This window comes from Callorhinus ursinus, unplaced genomic scaffold (genome assembly GCF_003265705.2).
Source record: "Callorhinus ursinus isolate GAN/ISIS: 27379988/994484 unplaced genomic scaffold, GSC_fseal_2.0 scaffold23, whole genome shotgun sequence".
NCBI classification, from domain to species: domain Eukaryota; kingdom Metazoa; phylum Chordata; class Mammalia; order Carnivora; family Otariidae; genus Callorhinus; species Callorhinus ursinus.
In genome coordinates this window covers 278005-299235 of record NW_027397085.1, presented here as the reverse complement: position 1 = coordinate 299235, position 21231 = coordinate 278005, and the positions used below count along the sequence as shown (strand labels likewise).

Sequence of the window (21231 nt, the reverse complement as noted above, 5' to 3'; positions counted from 1 at the left end):
GCCCAGAACCCTGGGGAATACAAACATTCAGGGGCTGGGAAGAAGGAAAAAACTCAAGGAAGAAACTGAAAAGGTCCAGAACTGAAGAGGAGAATTCGAAGGAAAGGCTTTCAAGAAGCAGAGCGTGGTCAGCAGGGTCAAATACTGCCAGTGTGATGAGGACTGAGAAGTAACATTGGGTCTGGCAGCCGACAGTCATTTGGGCCACTGAATGAGAATATTCTCTGGAGCCGGGGGAACAGAAGCCAGAACGCAGATGGCTGAGGAGATAGCCAGGCTCTGGGTATGGGTCAGGAAGTGAACCCAGTGGGTCTTTAACCCTTGTTTTCAAGAAACCTAATGGCAAACGCAGGGGTCCAAAGATCATTCCTAAATTTTATTAATTTGTGATTACTCAGCAATACGTAATTATATGCCTATTGCCAAGGAAAATGTAAATTACCATAAAGACAGAGAAAACATAAGGGGCTCCTGGGTGGCTCAGTCGGTTAAGCGGCTGATTCTTGATTTCAGCTCAGGTCATGGTCTCGGGACTGTGAAATGGAGCCCTACTTCGGCTCCACGCTGGGCACGAGCCTGTTCAAGACTCTCTCCCTCCCTCTGGCCGCCTCCCCTCCGCCTCGCACTCAAGGCTGCGCACCTTCTCTCTCTCTTTTCCAAAATAAATAGACAAATAAATACATAAATAATAAAATCGAATACAGGGGAAATACAATCCTCTTGACCACTGTTCCTCCAACCTGATTGCTTCCCAGAGGTAGTAAGTGCTGTCACAGCTTTGCATGAACCCTCCTGGACACGCCCCACTCACAGTGCCTTGCGGATGGTTGCATGTCCATACGAACCATAATTTCGTTTCTGTTACCCAAATGGCAGACGTTTAAGGGTGTTTCTGATTTTTCATAATTATTTCTTCACTAATTCATAAACAACGTACCCTGGATATTTTCCCTATTGTGCATCTCTCTCTGTACACATGTAAAACACCAAGGAGGACAGACACCAAGAAGGTAATCTGCGGGTCATAAAGTTAGTATGTTTTGAAATTTTAGCAGATACTGCCGAGCTGTCCCCAGGGAGGGTTTCCGAGAACTCGAGCTTTGGAGTAACAGGGAGAGTAGAAGAAAGGAAGGAAAAATGTTAGAAGGGCTACGGACACAGCTTTCAGAGCCGGGAAATCCTCCACTGCCCCCCTCAGGGTCAGCATTTCAATCCTCTTTCTTGAGTGGGTCTCTGCCCAAAAACACTGCAAAGGGGGGTAGGGTGGGATGGGGCCCTCTGAGTCTTAAGAAAAAAAATCTACACCTAACCTCAGAGACAACTTAAAACTCACTACAGAGGACTGCACTTTGTTTTACTGGCAAATAAGGTTACTGTCTGCCCTGCCCCTCCCATAGAACACAGGGTCTGAAGGAGTTTGTACCTGTCCCGAGAGAAACGAGGCCAGTGAAGAATCACTCGTGAACGCAGAGATGCTGGGCTTTCTCTAACAAGAGGACGAAACACCTCAACAGGCAAAACTTTCTATTCGGATCACTTACCAGATGGAAGACATGTTTAGAGCCTAAGCGCGCCCCAAATCAGCTGCCTTTGTGACTATGTGGACTTGGAATACAGCAACGATGTATTATGACAAATTCAGCTGTGTGCTTGACTGTCTTCCATAAATAGTTTTTTAGACCCAGTAAAACTAGAGTTTGAGTGTGAAATCTTTTTTCCGTACTATACATTACGTCATACAATTAAGATATACTTATAGTACAGGGTTAGTCATGTGCTCACTCATTCACATCTATGTCCAAGTATTGTTCTAGATTAAGGGGATACAAGCAGTGAATAAAATGGGTTTAAAAAATCCATGCTGACAAGAAGCTAACTTTCTAGTGAACGGCTCTACACACAGAACCATGTGTGTTCTACTTTATGGATATTTCAAGCATTTTCATGGTTAATTTTGACTCTTCATGATTTTTGCCTTAGGTGGGACATGAGAATCTAATATCCCCCAAAAGACTGGACTCTACCACACCTCTAACTTCAAGTTTCTGAGGCCCTAGTTCCTAATCCTCGTACTGAGGACCAGGACATTTAGGTTTCTGGCCCAGCATCTTTCCCGTTTTACCATTTATTGGACTTGGAATGGGGAGTCCTCAGCAGCAGGGGAACCAAGGTACCCACACACTCATTTTTCCCTCCCCACTTTTTCTTGATCACCAAAATGCTTCATTTGGCTACATAAAAAGAATACAAATTATTTTTATCTGTGAATAATTTACCATTTATTTCAAAAGGCCATGCAGACTAAGACAGATATAGTGTTAAACGTGTCACACTAAATTTATTGCTGCAATAGTCTTGTCTCATCGACCTAGCATGTGGTTGACACATCCCAATTATCTACAACTTAAGCAAAGACTCTGGTGCCTTCAACATAACTTTTAAGCCACTGAAGTTCTCCCCCCAGGGAGGAGGGATTGACTGCATATGACATGCATAGGGCCACTGATGATTGAACTCAAGAATCAAAAACTCATAGACTGTGGATCATATCCCGCTAGCTTCTGTTTATGAAAATAAAGTTTTATTGGAACACGGCCACACTTATTTGTTGGCACATTGTTTTGGTTGTTTTTGCCTTACAACGGCAGAGTCTGAGTAGTTGCTAGAGACAACACACCCCCAGACCAGAGAATGTTTTCTAGCTGGCTCTCTACAGGAAAAGTTCACCAGCCTACACTACCAGGAACAACAGCTGGGGAGTAGTGTACAACTGGCGAATATAAATCAACATCTCAAAGGCAAATGACAAGTGGGGTAACTTACTCTACAGATCAAAAGCCACGGAGGAGCAGAGAGGTCCATTTGGACTGTCTTCTGAGTGTCCCAGGACTCTGCCCTGCCTTCTCACCTCCATGGAGACTCTTTCTCTCCTCTAGAGCGCTGCTGTCCCAAAATGGAACTTGTGCTTTAAATGAATCCAATTGTACATCTCTCGTATGCCATTTTTAGAGCCGTAAATTAAGTATTTTAATTTATCTGCAGGGTGGAGGAGAAGGGGGAGGACACGCCTGGGAGTCCCAGTCCTCTCCGCGGGCCAGAAGCCCTCAAAAGCTCTAACAGAAAAAGGTCCTCACGTCTGTTGTGCAAACACACCCTGTACAACCAAAAATAAAACCCACTCTGATGAAAGCCGGCATTTCGAAAGATAATTTTAGACTTATTTTAAGACTGTAGAAACAGTCATCACTGAAATTTAAAAACCCCACCCCTAAAATGCCTGACCCCCTAGTGATTAAGCTCAAGGCTGCTTTAGAGGGCTACACACTCCATTCCCTCACAAACCTCCTCCCTCCCCTCAGCTCCCCTGTCTCCAGACAAGGACACAGAGAAAACATTCCTGAGTGCTAATGTGACCCTGAAAGTCAACAGAAATGATGGCTAAGCTGACAGCACTGTCTCCGAGTCACTAATGGAGTTCACACACTTGTAGCTCTTCAAACACGCCCACGCGCATATGTGCAGTCCAGCATCAAGGGGCTCCTTCTGCATACGATTACCAAACCATTCTCTTCTTCCCCTACGTGGGGTCTGGTTCTCCAAGGACAACTGTGTTACTACTTACATCCCCTGCACCTCGCCCAGGGCACTGAGGTAGGAAAGAACAAAAGACAGGAGGGAGGAAGGAATTATTGGACTTAAAAGACTTCTTCAAGCACAAACTGGATTACAGTTTAACCAAGTAACATGATAACCCTTTGAAATTCTGAAGAGCATCAAGACTCAACTATTCACAATATTTATGTTTCCTGCTCCCAGCGTTTTGAGGCTACTGACTCTTAGTTCTTTCTGTGTCGTGCCATTTGTCTGCTCCCTCGGGCCTGTTTCTATAATGACAGAACTGTTCATTTCCAACTGTAAGCTCTTGTCTGTTCTATTTATCTGCAGAGGAGGGCTCCAAGGTCCCAACAGCAGACAGTCGATGAAGAGATGCTTTTGGAAGATGACAGAAAAGGGGGTTCATTCTCCCCGTCCCACAGTCAGATCCATCCTGAAAGAGAGATCCTTTTTAACACCTGATGCCCCCCCCCAAAAGTTTCTAGGTAATGGATCCTCCAGTCCAAAGACAATGACTGTTGTTTCTTGTTCTCTGGCTCCTGGCAAGCTCATTATTCCTGGACAAGGATCAAACTTCTCTACCCTTGGTTCAGATTCAAAAAAGACTCTCAGCAGGGTATCCATTAGTTCAAATCGCTGCTTGTAGTACAGAACTATTTCCCACCATCGTTTTCCCGGAACTCACTTGTGAGCAGGAGGGTGAGGCCCAAGCAAGGGGAGGAGTGAGGGATGGGAGGGTTGCAGGGACTCTTTGTTTTCTCCCACGTGGTGTTAGGTCTGGATGGAATTTAGACCAAAGCTAAGGTTGTTTGGAAACATGTGCCCCCAAAGTCACTCCCACTTGGAGGGGAGGAGACCCAGAGTATTAAGAGGCAGAACCTCACTGCCAGCACCCCACAGGAAAATTCTCATTAGGCCACAGTGAAAATATTCCCGTGGTGTCCTATCAAGGACTTGAGGTTTGAGGGCCCAAACCCATCTTTAACCTCAGAAACATACTCATTGATACACTCGACACAAACAAGGTACAACAGTACAATGAACTCAGCTGCTGTTCAGAAAGAGAACTTCTAGAAAGCATTGTACCCCAGCTAGATTAAAAACACAACAACATAAACTCCAGAATCAAAGAACTGATCAGGGTCAGCAATTTTTTTTCTTTCTTTTTTTTGCTAATTTGACACTGGTTCTAACACAAAAACATAATAAAATGCCAGCTAAGAATGGGAGGTCTACTACTCTATAGAGCTTTAATGCTCCAGAATGACACCTGATACTAGGTCTTAGGTACACAGTTTTCTTAACATTCAGCTGGTAAACATCAAAATCAAAACAAGAGCCAGACTTTCTAGCTTCAGCATGAAAGCCTGTCATTCTAGGCTGGGACAGAAAGTGGAATATTTTTTCATTGCTGATATTTGTTTACTTTTTAAAATATAATGACACCAAACACAACCCGAAGGCAGTTTGTGTTTTAGATGCAAAGCCACCAAATAAATAAAGACTAGATTTGTGGTTCCTCCTATTTTCTGAGTCAGACCAACCGTCATCCCTAGAGCCCAGCTTCTGGTGCTCACCACAGGAAAGCAGCAGGTGGGGAAGATAAGCTAAGAAAGCTGCCACAGGCCCGAGGCAGGGCTAGTTCCAGAAGGAATACTTCCTCACCACTGGCTCCAGAAGAAAGATGAGCATTCGGGAGGAAGACTAAGTTTGCTAAGGCCTTCCCTGTTACACTTCTGCAAATACCCGAGGGACAACCAAACCCAGGGGGTGCAGTCAGGGACAGCACTGGCCAGGCAGCCAGGACGCCAGCCCTCCTGGGGCTCTAGTCTCAGCTCCACCTGGGGTCACAGCCTTGGACGAGCCACGGCCCAGGGCCCCACCCTCTCACCTGTCAAATGAGGGGTCTCGTTAGGATTCTGACTTAAGATTCTCCCACTTTTAAAATTTCTAACCTTTGGGGCATCTAGCGGGCTTGGGCCAGCTTGATTTTGATCATAGGGTGGTGGGTTCAAGGCCCACACTGGGTATAGAGATACGTAAAAATAACATTTTGGGGGATGCCTGGGTGGCTTAGTCAGTTAAGTGGCCGACTCTGGATTTTTGGCTCAGGTGATGATATCGTGGGATCCAGACCCACGTCAGGCTCTGCGCTCAGCACGGAGTCTGCTTGTCCCTCTCCCTCTGCTTTCCCCTCCCCCGCAACACTCTCTCTCCTATGCTCTCTCTCTCAAATAAATATTTAAAAAATAATAATCTTGGGGAAAAAAACAAAAATCCTTCTAACCTTCTATTTAAATCATACTCTAAAAGAGGTACTTATTTTCTCTGCATAACCCTTAACACCATATGATATTTGCTGTCTCTTCACAGGGCAGAACACATCATAACACAGTATCTGTTTTCCATTTCTTATCTGTTTAACTAGATACTTTAACTAGAAACTTTGTTTTACTTTTTTTTTTAATCCCCTGAGACTAGCACAGAAAAAGCTTTTCCCACAAACAATACTGACTCTAATGCCTTCACATTCCTCTTAACACTGCAGGTTAAAACTAAAAAGTAAGGTAGCTCATCAACCAAACTCCAGACCCTCAAACATATTGGATCAAACCTCTGTCAATACCAGGAACCACCAAAGTGTTGTTAATTTGTCAATGAACTGACTAATTGTTCAGGAAATAACAAAACTGGAATGAGACATCAAGGAGCCTGGTGGGGGTAAATCAAAACTGACCGGAATGCACAGTGGAAACCTAATCAATACTTTTATGACCTGTCTGGGGAAAGTGTGTGGTCAAGCACTGGATCTAGAAAAAAAGAGAGGGAAGGCATTTGACAGGGTACCAAGCACTGTCCCGAGAAAAGCATGCCCTGGGGCACCTGGGTGGCTCAGTCAGTTGGGCATCTGCCTTGGGCTCAGATTATGATCCCAGGGTCCAAGGATCAAGCCCCGCATCGGGCTCCCTACTCATGAGGGGAGTCTGCTTCTCCCTCTGCCTGCCACTCCTGCTCTCTGGCTCTCTCTCTCTCTAGAGCTCTCTCTCTCTCTCAAATAAATATTTAAAAAAGAAAAGAAAAGAAAGGAAAAGAAAAGCATGCCCTGATTAGCAGATATACGTACTGAAATAACCAAAGCTAGAAATGAATGAGCTGCCCCACAGAAAGAAGGGAAGGGAATGAGAAGGGTCAGAGGGCAGTGTTTCAGGCTCAGGCAGGGCGGGGATGAACACTTTGTTCTGGGTGATGGGGATACTACAAGATTTGGGTGTGGCCTTGGCACCAGACGGGCTACAAATAATTCTTTAACTATTTCACTTTCATCTACTTCCACATAATCTTATACTAATGCTGGCAATATACATGAATTTCCCTCTACCGTATCTCCTTCTCCTTTTGCCTCCTGAGGAAGACAATAATGAACAGTGAAAATGACTGAGAAATACAGATATAAAAAAATGTACATATCACACCTCTAGGGAATGTGTTGGGAGAGATGGGATTTTTTTAATAAACAGAGAAAAATTCTTTAGGCCTATCTTGTTACCTTTGTTCAAAGGGTCTAAATCCAGTTAGCAGCCTTAACATTCATCTCCTTTCCTGCGTCCTGACAAATTTTGGACTTCACAATAAATGTAGAAATTGTGATTGATTACAGTATGTACTGAAGATTTTTAGAGTGGGGGTGGTAGGGCGCCGGGGTGGCTCAATCAGTTGAGCGTCTGACTCTTGATTTCAGCTCCAGTCATGATCTCAGGGTCCTGAGACTGAGTGCCTCCCCCGACCAACCCCGCCCCCCACTTCCCTGTCGGGAGCTCAGCAGGGAGTCTGCTCAAAACTCTCTCCCTCCCTCTCCCTCTGCCCCTCCCCAGCCCTCTCAAAATAAATAAATCTTTAAATAAATAAGTAAAAGTGGGGGTGGGGTGGGGGGGTGATGAATGTTACTTGAGGAAGGAGAGGCCTGGTTTAGATCCAATTCAGTGTCCTACCTCCACCCCACATTAGCCCTAAAACTGAGTGGTCCATTGAGTCCAGTGGACCAAAGTGATCAAGACAATTTCAATTTCTAAACAGTTACTTGGATAAAAATGCCTGATTCCAGGGAGCAAGAGGGTAGACTACTTACAGCAGAGAAGGGCTTCTTGGATCTGGGCCTGGGGCTATGGGCGTAGATTTGCACAGACCACTCTAGCACATTCCACTCAGCAACTTCTCCAGAGCTCAGGGTAGGTGGGGTAAGAGAAGCTTCGTGTCCATTTTCATATTGATAGCTTTGTCAGACATTTGTGAACTCAAAGAGTTTAAGCTACTTCAGGAGTGGCAAATCCACATGCCTTTCTTCGGGGGCAAGAAGTAATGTGTGAGACACAGTGTAAGTAAACTAGTGATGGGGCCTCTGAGGAACCACGGCATGCTCACCCCTCCTAAAGGAGCCAAGTTTAAAATTTTAAACTAATGATAGTAAAAACCACTGTCCAAACAAGAGCCTGTAGGCCAATGCACGAGTCCTGGGCTCACCTGCAATCTCTGGGTATGGCATGGGCTGACGCCTGGAGGGAGGCATTCTAACATCAGGCTGGCTGACCTGCAGCAAGTCCCAGAAGAGAATGGAATGTAAGGACTGCTTTTAAGACATTGAAGAGGAGCCGCCTGGGTGGCTCAGTCGGTTAAGCATCGGCCTTCGGCTCAGGTCATGATCCTAGGGTCCTGGGATGGAGCCCCACGTTGGGCTCCCTGCTCAGCGGGGAACCTGCTTCTCCCTCTCCCTCTGCCCCTCCCCCAGTTTGCTGCTCTCTCTATCTCAAACAAATAGATAAAATCTTAAAAAAAAAAAAAAAAAAAGACACTGCAGCCAGGAGACCTGCTCCAGTCCACATCCTATAGACCTTGCCCACGGGTCCTTAAAAAGCCACCCTGCCCTGCAGCGTTATCGCCCTGTGCTGAAAATAACCACAAAGCTCTTTTCATCCAGGGCAAGAACCACCAATGCAAAAACTGGGTTTTTGCATTCTCACTTAAAGGAAAATGGACCTAAACCCACGAGAAAAGACTGTATAAGGTAAAACATGTTTCCAAAAGAAACCAAATAAGATTACAAACAAAGCAGAATGTCTTCTAAAGCAAATGAACAGACACACCTGGCTGACTCAGTCAGAAGAGGATGTGCTCTTGATCTCAGGGTCATGAGTTTGAGCCCCATGTTGGGCACAGAGTTTACTTTAGTTAATTAATTAACAAATAAAAAATGAAGGAACAAAAAAGGTTGCTATCAAAAACAAAGATCTTAATAGCCTCTCCTCTCAATACCAAGAATAATTCTTCAAAATTTAAGCTTGGGGCGCCTCGGTGGCGCAGTTGGTTAAGCATCTGACTGCAGCTCAGGCCATGATCCCAGGGTTCCCTGCTCAGCGGGGAGCCTGCTTCTTCCTCTGCCTGTCACTCCCCCTGCTTGTGTGCCCTCTCTGTCAAATAAATAAATAAAATCTTTGAAAAAACTTTAAGTTTAGAGCAAACATATAACAACACAAAAACCAGCACTCTACAATGTGAAACATGTGTTTGGGTTCTGAAGAAAATAAAAAGCGAAGATTGAGCCAGTTCAGGCATTAATCTACCACCCATCTCAATGAATGAAAGCAGCCTGGGGACAATGTGGGACGCGAGTGAAAAAATGGATCTAATACGGTTCAGGTTAGGCCCATTTAAGGCTCTTCCTATGCTGGCCTGGCACCTGAGCTCACAGGGAGGAAGGCCTGAGGGCCACATAAATCACCTGTCCTGCCCTCTCCAAAGCAGCTTGGGTTTTAGAGGGGCCCCTCCTCCACAGGAAACAAGGAGAACCTTTCCCTTTCTCCTCCGTCTTAAAAAGCCAGGCAGATTCCAAGGGGACCAAAACCTCAAAGTGTCATCATTTGCTTCCAAGTAGAGAAGTTACATCTTGACTTAGTGGTGCAGGTCAGGAGGCTTAACTCTCTCTCGTCCTACATTCTGAAATGGATTTTTAATCCCCTAGAATCAACTATCTCAGACTGATGAGGGAGCAGAAGGCAAGCTGAGGACAAAGCACAAGCGGACACCCCACAAACCAGCCCCTCCCCCCTGGTGGGATGGTGTGACATTCCTCAGTCACTCCAGGCTGCCCTAAAGCTAAGCGAAGGGAAAAACAAACAGTTAACTGACAGATCACAGTCCTGCAGGACAGGAATCTCCATCAGTTTACAAACGTCTTAGTGATTTACAAGGAAATAGCATTCTAACCAATAGCCTAACTTTCAGAAGCCCATAGACTCAATTTCCTGGAGCCCTAACAGCACCCTCTCCCCCACAGTGATATGGGAAACAAAGATAGAAGGAAAAGTAAATAAAATAAAATTGCCACGTAACCTGCAGCCCACTGACAACTTGAGGCAGGCTGAGTATAATGTTCCTCCAGGACACTCCCAACTGTCTTAATACCTTACTAGGAGGAAAAACAACCTTAACTTGACACTAACCAGGCCTCCAGCATCCCCGAGAGTCTTCTTTAGCATATGAAAGTCCTTTTGGAGACTTCCCTTTGTCCTTACCTCCCCCAACTCCAAGTATATAATCAGCCACCCCTCACAACCCCAGGGCAGCAGCTCTTTCTGCCCACGGGTCCTGTCCCCTGTGCTTTAATAAAATCACCTTTTTGTGGGGCGCCTGGGTGGCTCGTCATTAAGCGTCTGCCTTCGGCTCAGGTCATGATCCCAGGGTCCTGGGATCGAGCCCCGCATCGGGCTCCCTGCTTGGCGGGGAACCTGCTTCTCCCTCTCCCTCTACTGTTCCCCCTGCTTGTGCTCTCTCGCTCTCTCTATCAAATAAATAAATAAAATCTTTAAAAAAAATTTAAAAAATGAATTTAAAAAAATTAAAAAATAAAATCACCTTTTTGCATCAAAGATGTCTCAAGAATTCTTTCTCGGCCTTCAGCTCAGGACTTCACCCAACATTCCAAAACCACACCTAAACTACACCTGCTTGGGGAGCCTAGGTGGCTCAGTAGGTTACGCTTCCAACTCTTGACAGGCTCTGGTCATGATCTTGGGGTCATGAGATCGAGCCCAAGCATTAGGCTCTGCGCTCAGTGGGCAGTCTGCTGGGGATTTTTTTCTCTCCCTCTCCTCTCTCTCTCAAATAAATAAATCCTATTTTTTTTTAAGATTTTATTTATTTATTTATCTGACAGAGAAAGACACAGCGAGAGAGGGAACACAAGCAGGGGGAGTGGGAGAGGGAGAAGCAGGCTTCCCGCTGAGCAGGGAGCCCGATGAGGGGCTCGATCCCAGGACCCCGGGATCACGACCTGAGCCGAAGGCAGACGCTTAACGACTGAGCCACCCAGGCGCCCCAATAAATAAATCTTAAAAAAAAAAAAAAAAAAGACTATACCTGCTTTGAATTACAGGATTAATGACATGAATGACCTTCAGTAAAAAGGCTCCTACATTTTAGGAGGGGAAAGCTGCCCCAGGAGAAGACAGAAATCCGCCCTGCATCATCACCAGCACTGGTAGAGTTTGCTCTGAGCCAAAGTTCTTATGGGAAAGCAGAGTTTCCCTAGTGAAAGGAGGGAGGATGAAGTTTGGCTGGGCAGCTCCTTGCAGCTCCCTCCGGCTCAAATTTAAACTTGGGCCACATTTTGAAACCAAGGCCAAAAAAAAAACACCAACTGAAAAGGAGGGCTGCCCTCGTGTTCTGAACCCACGCACCAAAGGCCCGTGTGGCTCTGGACAGAGTCCCATCCTCTGCACACAAAGGTGAGAATGCTGGGTAGGAGGCAATGACACTCCCATCCGGGCAGTTACAAGCAAAGCATACACGCTCTCTCCTCTTCCCAGCACATCCTCAAACACTTCCACAGTCCCAACAAAGTGGGGGCGGGGACTGCCTCAGAAGCCCAGTGGGTGTCCCCACAAGGTGACCTTGCAACACCCGCCCTCAAGCATCGCCTGAGGATGAGGTCAGCCTCCATTCTATAGGCTGCAAACAAGCTGACTTTGTGACCAGCTGGCCGCCCTCTATGAGGCCCTAAAAATGGAAAAGGATTGGTTTTCCCCACAGAGACCTCATTCCCTACGCACAAAGGCCAGCCAAACCATTTTTAAATAAGTACATTCAAGAGACAGGCATAGAAACACTTACAAGAGCCAATGTGAGGAGTCAGGGTTGCCCCTACCCCCCACCCTGCTCTGACCCCAAATCACACTGTACACACACACACACACACCACTGCTGGGCTCACCTCCCTAAATATCTGTCTGTTTCTATAAGGACACGTTCCTACTCAAGAATCGATAATGGCTTCCAACTGGCCACCAAACCATGGTCAAATGCCTAACCTTGGCACTAAAATCCCTGCAAGGCCATTTTACCTACCCATGTCTCATCTCTTTGCCCTCCTGTCCACCTACACAGCCTAGGCACGAAGAACACATTCAGCCTGGGTTCAAATCCCAACTGTACCACTTAGAGCTGGAGCCCTCGGGCAAGGTACTGAAATGATTCAATGCCTCAGCACCTCTGTTCAGCTGAGTGCAGTAGTGAGGAACCAAGAGGATTCAGGTAAAATGCTCAGAATAAAACCTGGCACCTGGTATCACCCAATACATATTAGCAATTAAAATAATTATTATTATCCAAGTCACTTCCATGGAGCCTCCCTTAGTGATACCACTCAACACTCAACATCTTCTGTTTCTTAAACGTTCTACAAAGACTTGGAAATCATAGACACTGGCTGAAGTTATAAAGGAGTGTTTCATGGGGGCAGGTTACTTGGACAGCCATCAAATGTTGAAATTATTTTTATTATTAAAGTCATATCCTAAAATGTATACCTGTGGCTCCCAAAGGAACCCTGCCCTCGAGTAACCATGTTTCAGATGGGTTCACCACTATATGTTTGTAGAGTCTCGGGTTTTGCTTCTTGGATCCAAAGCTTAATTCTATGAGACTGAAAATTTCTGAAGGGCCAGAATTGCAGCAGAGACATCTGATACCCGCTCAGAGTTCCTGCCACAACCACAGTGGACCCTCAAACCAACGCCTACTGCATTTTGATAGAGAACACAAAGTTACCTGAAAAACAAAGGTGATAAATGGGAGATCAAATGCCCTTTCAGTATTTCTCCTCTCAAACTTCCTGCATACAAACATACAAGATCCAACCACAGTATGACGAAGAGAATTGGTGCTAACTACCACCAACGTAGAGCAAAGCCTGGTGTGGCCTAACAAGGCAGCCTTAGCTCTGGGTCTCCCTGCCCTCAAATTTCCAAAGCACTTCATGCCTCCCCTCATACGGCACTTACTAATTTCTACCTTGTTTATGCCTCAGAAGACTTTACACCCTGTTTTCCGCAGGAGAAGCCCCATCTCTCACAAGTTTGAATGCCCCAGAGCCCCCGCTGCAGTGCCTTACTGAGGAGAGAGCCAACGTTTAAAGCAGTCAGCAGGGAATCGCAATTTCACAGGCTTCCACAGTGGCTCCACTATATTCCAGGCCATACAGCCACAGTGATCAAAGCATTACCCAACAGAACTCTTCAAAGGACCTAATGGATAAGAATGTATCAAGTGCTTTTAAGGAAATGGTTGTTTGGAAGCACTTGAGAGGGTATTTAAGATAGTCTGTATGATCAGCCTAAGGTTGCGGAGAACAGACTCTTGCTTGGGAGTTGCTCCTGGTGATGTCACCTCCAATGTAGAGGGGGACCACTGGAGCGCTCCCCCTGGCCTCCTCCCCATCCTCATTCTGCTGGGCCCCAGGAAAACAGGGTTGGATAGCCAGGCTTTCCTCGGACCACAGCTGCAACACGCCTGCCGCTCTTCCTAGTAAACTTGTACCTCTGTAGGAGAAGTCTGGTCCAGCCCAGTGAGACTGGTAATGGGTGGGGTCCCCCCGTGAAAAAGCCTAACTCGTTTTGGGGTTCAGTAGTAGGAAGCCCACTTCTCTGCAGATCCAAGCCACACTGTCTCACATCAGCTTTACGAGGGATTAAGGTGATGTCTGGCATCTATCTGCTGACCCTGTAGTCTCTTTTTGTCAATTTGTTTAGAACCTAGGAAATGTTATTTAATTGGGCTCCCTCAAAACCCCCAACATGTCCCCATCATCTGGCTGATTAAAAGGCCTTCCATGGGGAAAGTCCACAGAAAGGTCCTATGTGTCTTCATCAGCATCACAACACCAGGCCCGCCGCAGCATGATACACTGCCCAAGAAATGGCCAGAAATCCATCCCGCAACCCTGGAGACACCCAACCCACAAACGATACATGAGCAAAGTAAAAATCGCCCTACAGCCCACTCCTCATTATCTGTGGGATTTTCTAAGCTTTATCATGCTTCCCACGTAGGCCAAGATGAGTTTTCAACAGCTGCCACTTGAGACCCTGGCGGCCATCCTGACGACAAGGGAAAAGTACGAAGTCGACAAGGAAAGACCGTACATCCGAGGAGGGACAGCTATAAACAAGGCTACGGCCAAACACACACCACACCCGAAGCGTCGGATCGTATTTGTACTACTGCTAAAGTGCAAGCCGCTGAGTGGCTCCCCTGCTTGGCAGGAAAGCACCGAAAAGGTTTCCGGAAGGTTCAGAGAACACGAGTAGACCCCAAACCACACCAGGGTGGCTGGGCCCCACCGCCTGCATTGAAAGCTTCCCACACGCCCTCCTCAACCGTCAGAAACAGGAGAGGCTGGACAGAGGCCGACTTACACGCTCTTTCATCTCGTTAGCCACGGTCCTGGACATCATGACGCAGCAGAGCAGGACGACGAGGATGAAGTAGAGCGCGTACATGAAGCGCGTGCTCCGGGACTGTCGGATCTTGGGGCAGCAGCCGCAGCACAGGGAGCAGCCGGCAGAGCCGCAGCAGCAGGCCAGCTAGGGAGCGGACACAAAACAGCCTCTCAGAGCCACGGCCTGACAGACCCCCAGACGCCAGCCCTCTGCAGGTCCACCGTCCAGGCCACCACTGCCCGGAGCCAGCCTGCCCACGGGACGCGCGGGAACAGCGCAGTGTGGGAACAAGGCTCTCACCGCGGAGGGTCTGATGGTGTCTTTGGTGGAAGGCAGGCATGTGGCTAGGGAGATGCCCAGTCATTACACTCAACAGTCACGGTTCCCCTTGAAGCCCTGTCGTCAGTGCTCCGAGGGAAAACGAAGATTTCGGAGATCACTAAGGAGTAAAAGAAGAAGCCAAGAACGAGAAAAGGGACAAAGTGGGGTGGGAAGAACGTGGGGGGGGGGGGGAAACAAGAAGCTGGGCCCAAGAAAGGGACTTGCCAAAAACCCGTGAGGCAAAGAATGAACTGTATAAACTCCCCGGGATGGTTGGATGGGAAAGGCTATGTGGGCGGGTAGGAAGCCTCCTTTGCAGGCAATAATGGGAGTGTAACTTGAAGCTCCAAAGGCATAGGTGCCCCTTACACAGCTCCATGTCCCTAATGGTAAGCTTTTAGGCTAACGAGCAGGCCCGGGTGCCGAGAAGCACAGAGATCCTGCTGTACCCCTGGCAACACGCACCTTTTATGTGGGGAAATGGATTTTTTTTCCCCTACCTCTGATGGGGCTTCATTGGTCAATGCAACTAGACATAATCCAGGAATATTAAATAAAACAGGGATTAAATTTTCAAGTTTGAGACTGGTGTTAATTTTTTTTCTTTTTAAAGACTCTTTTTTTAGACCCCTCTGAGGTTTACAATAAAATTAAGACACAGAGATTTGCCATATACCCCTCCTCCCGCACATGCAAAGCCTCCCCCATTAGCAATACCACTCACCAAAATGGTACGTTTTTTACCAAGGATGAACCTACGCTTGCATTTCATCATCATCACCCAAAGTCTACGGGTTACCTAAGGGTTCACTCTTGGTGTTGTATGTCCAGTTGGTTTGGATAAATGTATAATGACTCATAACCATCATTATAACATCATACACAGTATTTTCACTGCGCTAAAAAGAAACTCGATCTTTAGGAAAGCATAGGGCGATGGGGGCAGTGTTGTTTTAAAAGTTCAGGCTCGGGTGCCTGGGTGGCTCAGTTGGTTAAGCGACTGCCTTCGGCTCAGGTCATGATCCTGGAGTCCCAGGATGGAGTCCCGCATCGGGCTCCCTGCTGAGCAGGGAGTCTGCTTCTCCCTCTGACCCTCCCCCCTCTCATGCTCTCTCTATCTCATTCTCTCTCTCAAATAAATAAATTAATTAAATATTTTTTTAAAAAATAAAAAATAAAAGTTCAGGCTCAAGGGGTGCCTCGGTGGCTCAGTCGGTTAAGCCTCCGCCTCTTAGTTTCGGCTCAGGTCATGGTCTCCATTCGTGAGATCGAGCCCAGCATTGGGCTCCATGCTTAGCACGGAGTCTGCTTGAGATTCTCTCTCCCTCTGCCTCTCTGGCCCCTTTCTCCCCCTCTCTCTCTAATAAATAAATAAATGTGGTGTTTTTTTTTTTAAAAAAAAGAAGGTTCAGGCTCAAAGTCAGCCTGCCAGAGTTTGGAACCTGGCTCCTCGGTCTACTAGCTGTGTACCGTGAGTACAAGGTATTTACCCTTTTAAGACTCAGTTTCCTCATTTATAAAACTGGGGTAGTAACAGTATTTATGCTTGTGCTATGGTCTCATAGGTGACTTGATCTAACACCTGATGTCAGGAAGGGATTCTCTTAAGCAAACAGGGAATTTTACAAAAGAAATTACCATAACCTGCAAATAACAACTAAACCTTACAGATATTAACACTACAGTCAGGGCGCCTGGGTGGCTCAGTTGGTTGGGCATCTGCCTTCAGCTCAGGTCATGATCCCGGGGTCCCGGGACTGAACCCCGCATCGGGGTCCCGGGACTGAGCTCCACATTGGGGTCCCGGGACTGAGCACCGCATCTGGTTCCCTGCTCAGGGAGGAGTCTGCTTTTCCCTCTGCCCCTCCCCCCGCTCAGGCTGTCTCTCGCATGCTCGCTCTCTCAGATAAATAGAAATTAAAAAAAAAAAAACTACAGTCAACATAAAGTCTAAAACCTAAAAATTCAATTTCTTGGTGATGATTTGGAAGGAAGTTCGTGGCGTCGCATGGTTTGAAAACAAGCATCACTTCGAATGCCACACTGTAAACATCACTTACAATGAGAAGAGGTCACAGGTATACAGGCTGTAATCATAACCATGTTTTCACACCTTCCTTCATTTACTTCAGGAAACCGCCATTATAACACCACACAAAGCTTCAAGCTTATGCACTCCCTTGGTCTGTAGATGAACTAACCTACTTTCCTTGAGAACTGCAGACCACCTTTACACCTTAAGGAGTAAAGGACCAGACTTGCCCAGAGAAGTCCTGACCTCACTGGAACACAGCTGCTGCTGATGCCAGCAAGTCTGTTCAGGATCACGTCTACGACTATCCACCTTGGCACCACCTTCTCCTGCAGGTAGCCCACCCCCAGCCTCCAATGTCCCACACCTTCCTCTTTAAAACCCTCTGGCTTCAACTGGACAGGGAAGACGGTCTTTGGGACATTAGTCCACCATCTTCCCAGGCTGCCAGCTTCCTGAATAAAGCAGCCTTTCATTTCCCACCATCATTTGTCTCCCAAGTATTGATTTTTGAAGCCGCCGAGGCTGAGTTCAGAACTGGTTCTCTGCCCAGTAACACCATTCATTGTTTGAATACTTTGCATACTATTTCATCACTTCGCATGTTTGCTAATGCACTCTTTCCATCTTATGTTCAGTTTTCCCCAAACTGTCTTCCTCAAAAGACTCTTCTGGCCTCATAAGGGTAGGCGACTGCCTTGTAAGATAAGTCACTCTGCTTGGGCTGGGCTAACAGCTCACACAAGAGAGATCCCAACACTGCTGCATGTGTGTGGTTCTGATAGGTCACCTTCCTTTATAATTCACTCACATCCTCTATCCCTGACTTTGCTGACCTCTTTCCACCCTTGGGCCCAAATTTCCCCTCTCCCCCACCTTCTTTCCCGCTCTCTCCTTCGACTGACATAGCAATCTTTTCTCTTGGCCCTTGCCTTCCTCTTCCTCACCTCCCAAATTCTTTCCCAACTGTCTCCTTTGTTGGCTGCTAACTTTTTTTAGTTCTGTGGTTTTAAATAACCAGTCTTACTGGTTTTCAAATTCATATGCAATAAAATATTTCTTCTATTTAGGAAAAGAAGTATTTTTAAAGCACTTAATGCTTCCCATGATAGAATGTTCCCATAGTACAATCAACATTCAAACTATCTCCAGATTTTATATTTTATTTTTATATTTATTCTTATAGTTATATTTACATTGTATTTTATTTATTTAAATTTATAAATGTATTTGTTTGTGTATTTATATTACATATTTATATAAATTATTTTATAGATTATTCTTTGTTATTATTTAAAGGCAAGTAGTAACAGAAAATGTGAAAAGAAAATCATACTGCTTGCTTAGAATACTCCTATCATTAAAGTCATGTGTCATCGTATGGATTTAACTTTTCAAACTTTCCTTACTTTTCACTTTCACTCTTTAGAGTGCTATGGCATTTTTAAAATATACATGCACAGGGGCGCCTGGGTGGCCCAGTCGTTAAGCGTCTGCCTTCGGCTCGGGTCATGATCCCAGGGTCCTGGGATTGAGCCCCGCATCAGGCTCCCTGCTCCGCGGGAAGCCTGCTTCTCCCTCCCCTATTCCCCCTGCTTGTGTTCCCTCTCTCTGTCAAATAAATAAATAAAATAAAATATAGATATATATACACGCACACGTGTAAGTATGTGTATCTGTGTGTGTATATACAGGTGTGTGTGCACATATACCCGCACCTAATATTAGAATCTAACAGCCATTCTCTACTAGCCTAAGAGTTACTCATCAAATCAAACTATGCCAATAACCAAGGATACAAGTGCACTATCTTAACCTAGACATTGACATATATACCAAGTGTATATTCAAAATGGCATTCTTAAAAGAAATGTTATACTAGCATCTAGAAAATCTCACAGCGCTGCTGACTTACCACTTCTTTTAGGAAGAGCATAATTTGGAATAAAATGGGTTCACATCCAGCCCCTGCCACTTATGGGTTTATTACTTTGAGCATGTCACCCACACTGATCTTCAAACTGGAAAAAATCAATTCCTGGCCATCCTAACTTCCAGCTCTGTCACAAGTCTTGTTACCTCTGGCTCCAGAGAGCCTAAACTTTTACTGAACAAATTAGGGTATAAAAAACCAAATAAATGAAGGACGGACAACATAAGAGTGAACCCTAGCGCAAACTATGGACTTTAGTTAATAATGATTTGTCAATGTAGATTCATTAATTGTAACAAGTGTACCACCCTGTGAGGGCTGTTGACAACGCAGAGGCTATGCATGTGTGGGGGCAGGAGATGGCTCTGTACCTTCCTCTCAGTTTTGCTGTGAACCTAAAACTGCTCTAAAATAATAGTCTACTTTAAAAATATAAAATAAAATAAATGAATAAAACAGCACCCATCAATGACTCAATAGAATAAATAATGATGAATAATGAATAATATATGATAAAGTCATAATAGCAAAACTCCTCAAACAAAATGGCTGGCAATCCCACTCCATAGGGCCAAGTTCACAAGTCATGTGATGCACTCTGAATCTCTCATACCAGCATTATATTATGAAGAGCATTAAGGGCTTTAATTTGTAGATACTGCATACTTTCCTTTCCCACAAGAAATGATTATACACTCAAGAGAGACCCAAGAAATCTCTTTGGAGGATAATGCTTGCAGTTCTTCCGAAAGTTCATTCTGCTAATATGCTTGCAGAAGGGCACAGGGATTTTGTATAACATTGTTCATTATATGCATAAAAACAGTCTTTTTCTCCAGCTACATGGGGACTGGAAAAATAATGGGCTATGTATACAATAGGGTCTAGTTAAAAAAAGTAAGTCAGTTTGTAGACTGAATTGTGTCCTCTCTTCTCCCCTCCCCAACCCTGAAAATTCATATGTTCAAAGTCTCAAGCCCCACTACCTCAGAATGTGGCTATATTTGGAAACAGGGTTCTTAAAGAGGTAATTAAAGTTAAATAAGGTCATTGGAGTGGGTGCTAATCCAACATGACTAGTGTCCTTGTAAGAGGAGGTCAGGAGAGAGACACACACAGAAAGTAGACCATATGAAGACACAGGGAGAAGACTGCCATCCCGAAGCCAAAGAAAGGGGCCTCAAAAGAGACCAACCTGCCAACTCCTTGATCTAGGAATTCCAGCCTCCAGCACTGTGAGAAATGAAATTTCTGTTGTTTAAACCACTCTGGCCATGGTACATTTTTATGACAGCGCCAGAAAGCACAGGCAGCATGCCCTGATATTTTATATGCATGCCCGGCGGTGGGGGGGAGTAGGGGGCGGGGGGCCGCTAACGTACATGTGCCTGCAGCGACCACTGAGGCTGATTATCTGTAGAGTGGGTCTAGATATGGGAGGAAAACACGATGTCGACTTCTCACTGCACTCCTCTGCTTGGGTTTTTATCATGTTCAGGTGTCACTCTTACGATTAAAAAAAGAAAAGAAAATTGCCTAAGAAAAGTTAAGTTTGAAAATATTGATACAGAAGCATTTGCAAATATGGTGTTGACTTATATGATGTTTTTTCCTTTCTGAAGAACCCTCCCCTCCCCCAAACATAGCAAAAAAGAAAAGTCTTCAAAGAGCCCTTTATACCCTCTATGTAACTTCATTTAAAATAGCAATGGTATGAGGGCACCTGGCTGGCTCAGTTGGTGGAGAGTGCCACTCTAGATCTCAGGGTAAGTTCGAGCCCCATGTTGGGTGCAGAGATTGCTTAAAAATGAAATGTTTCTATTTTTTAGATTTTATTTATCTATCAGAGAAAGAGAGAGAGCACAAGCAGGGGGAGTGGCAGGCAGAGGGAGAAGCGGGCTCCCCTCAATGCGGGACTCAATCCCAGGACCCTGAGATCATGAACTGAGCCAAAGGGGGGATGCTTAACCGGCTGAGCCACCCAGGCATCCCAAAAATAAAAATCTTAAAAAAAAAATAGCAACAGTATGAATAGCAAAGGCTTTTGTAAACAGAAGGGGCTTTGTCCTGGCCAGGGCAGAATCAAAAAAATGAAAGGATAAGCCAGCTACTTGCTGCTATCTGGAGCTGGGCCTCCCTGCTTAGAGTAACTCTTCTTCTCCTATCTAAGGACACCACACATCCCCCCTCCACAACAAATAAACAAATATCAGTCTCCCCTCCCCTGCCCTGGCTTTGGGCACAGATAGTTCTTCCAAAGGACTGATCTCAGGCATGTGAGGACATGAGCTAGGGCTGGTTTTAACTAACCTCTGCCAAATTAAAAAGCATAATTCCTTTATTACTTAGAAGCCCCAGCTGGCAACTCCAATTAGAAATAGCAAAGAATCAGGAAGAGAGCCAAAGAGACGTCACAGAATCTGTGCACACACATAGAACAGGTATCTTATTTATGACCGTCCCTCCCTCCCTCAAGTCTTATTTTCACGGTTACAACAGCCTTGCTTAAGCCCACAGCTGCTCGGAGGGAAAAACTGGTGGGAGTTCTCTGGCCCAAGAAC

The 21231-nt window shown here is 45.7% G+C and overlaps 1 protein-coding gene across 3 annotated transcripts in view; it reads right to left on the bottom strand.

The window, feature by feature from the left end:
* The window catches only part of SERINC5 (serine incorporator 5), a 99275-nt gene that overhangs the window by 39802 nt on the left and 38242 nt on the right, over nt 1–21231 (bottom strand). For 2 of the 3 annotated variants that reach the window (XM_025892532.2, XM_025892671.2), the window contains exon 2: nt 14361–14528. The exons of the other annotated variant lie outside the window; for it this stretch is intronic. In XM_025892532.2, the coding sequence (XP_025748317.1) occupies nt 14361–14528 (168 nt within the window). The remainder of the gene's footprint in view (nt 1–14360; nt 14529–21231) is intronic. 3 annotated transcript variants of the gene reach the window in all.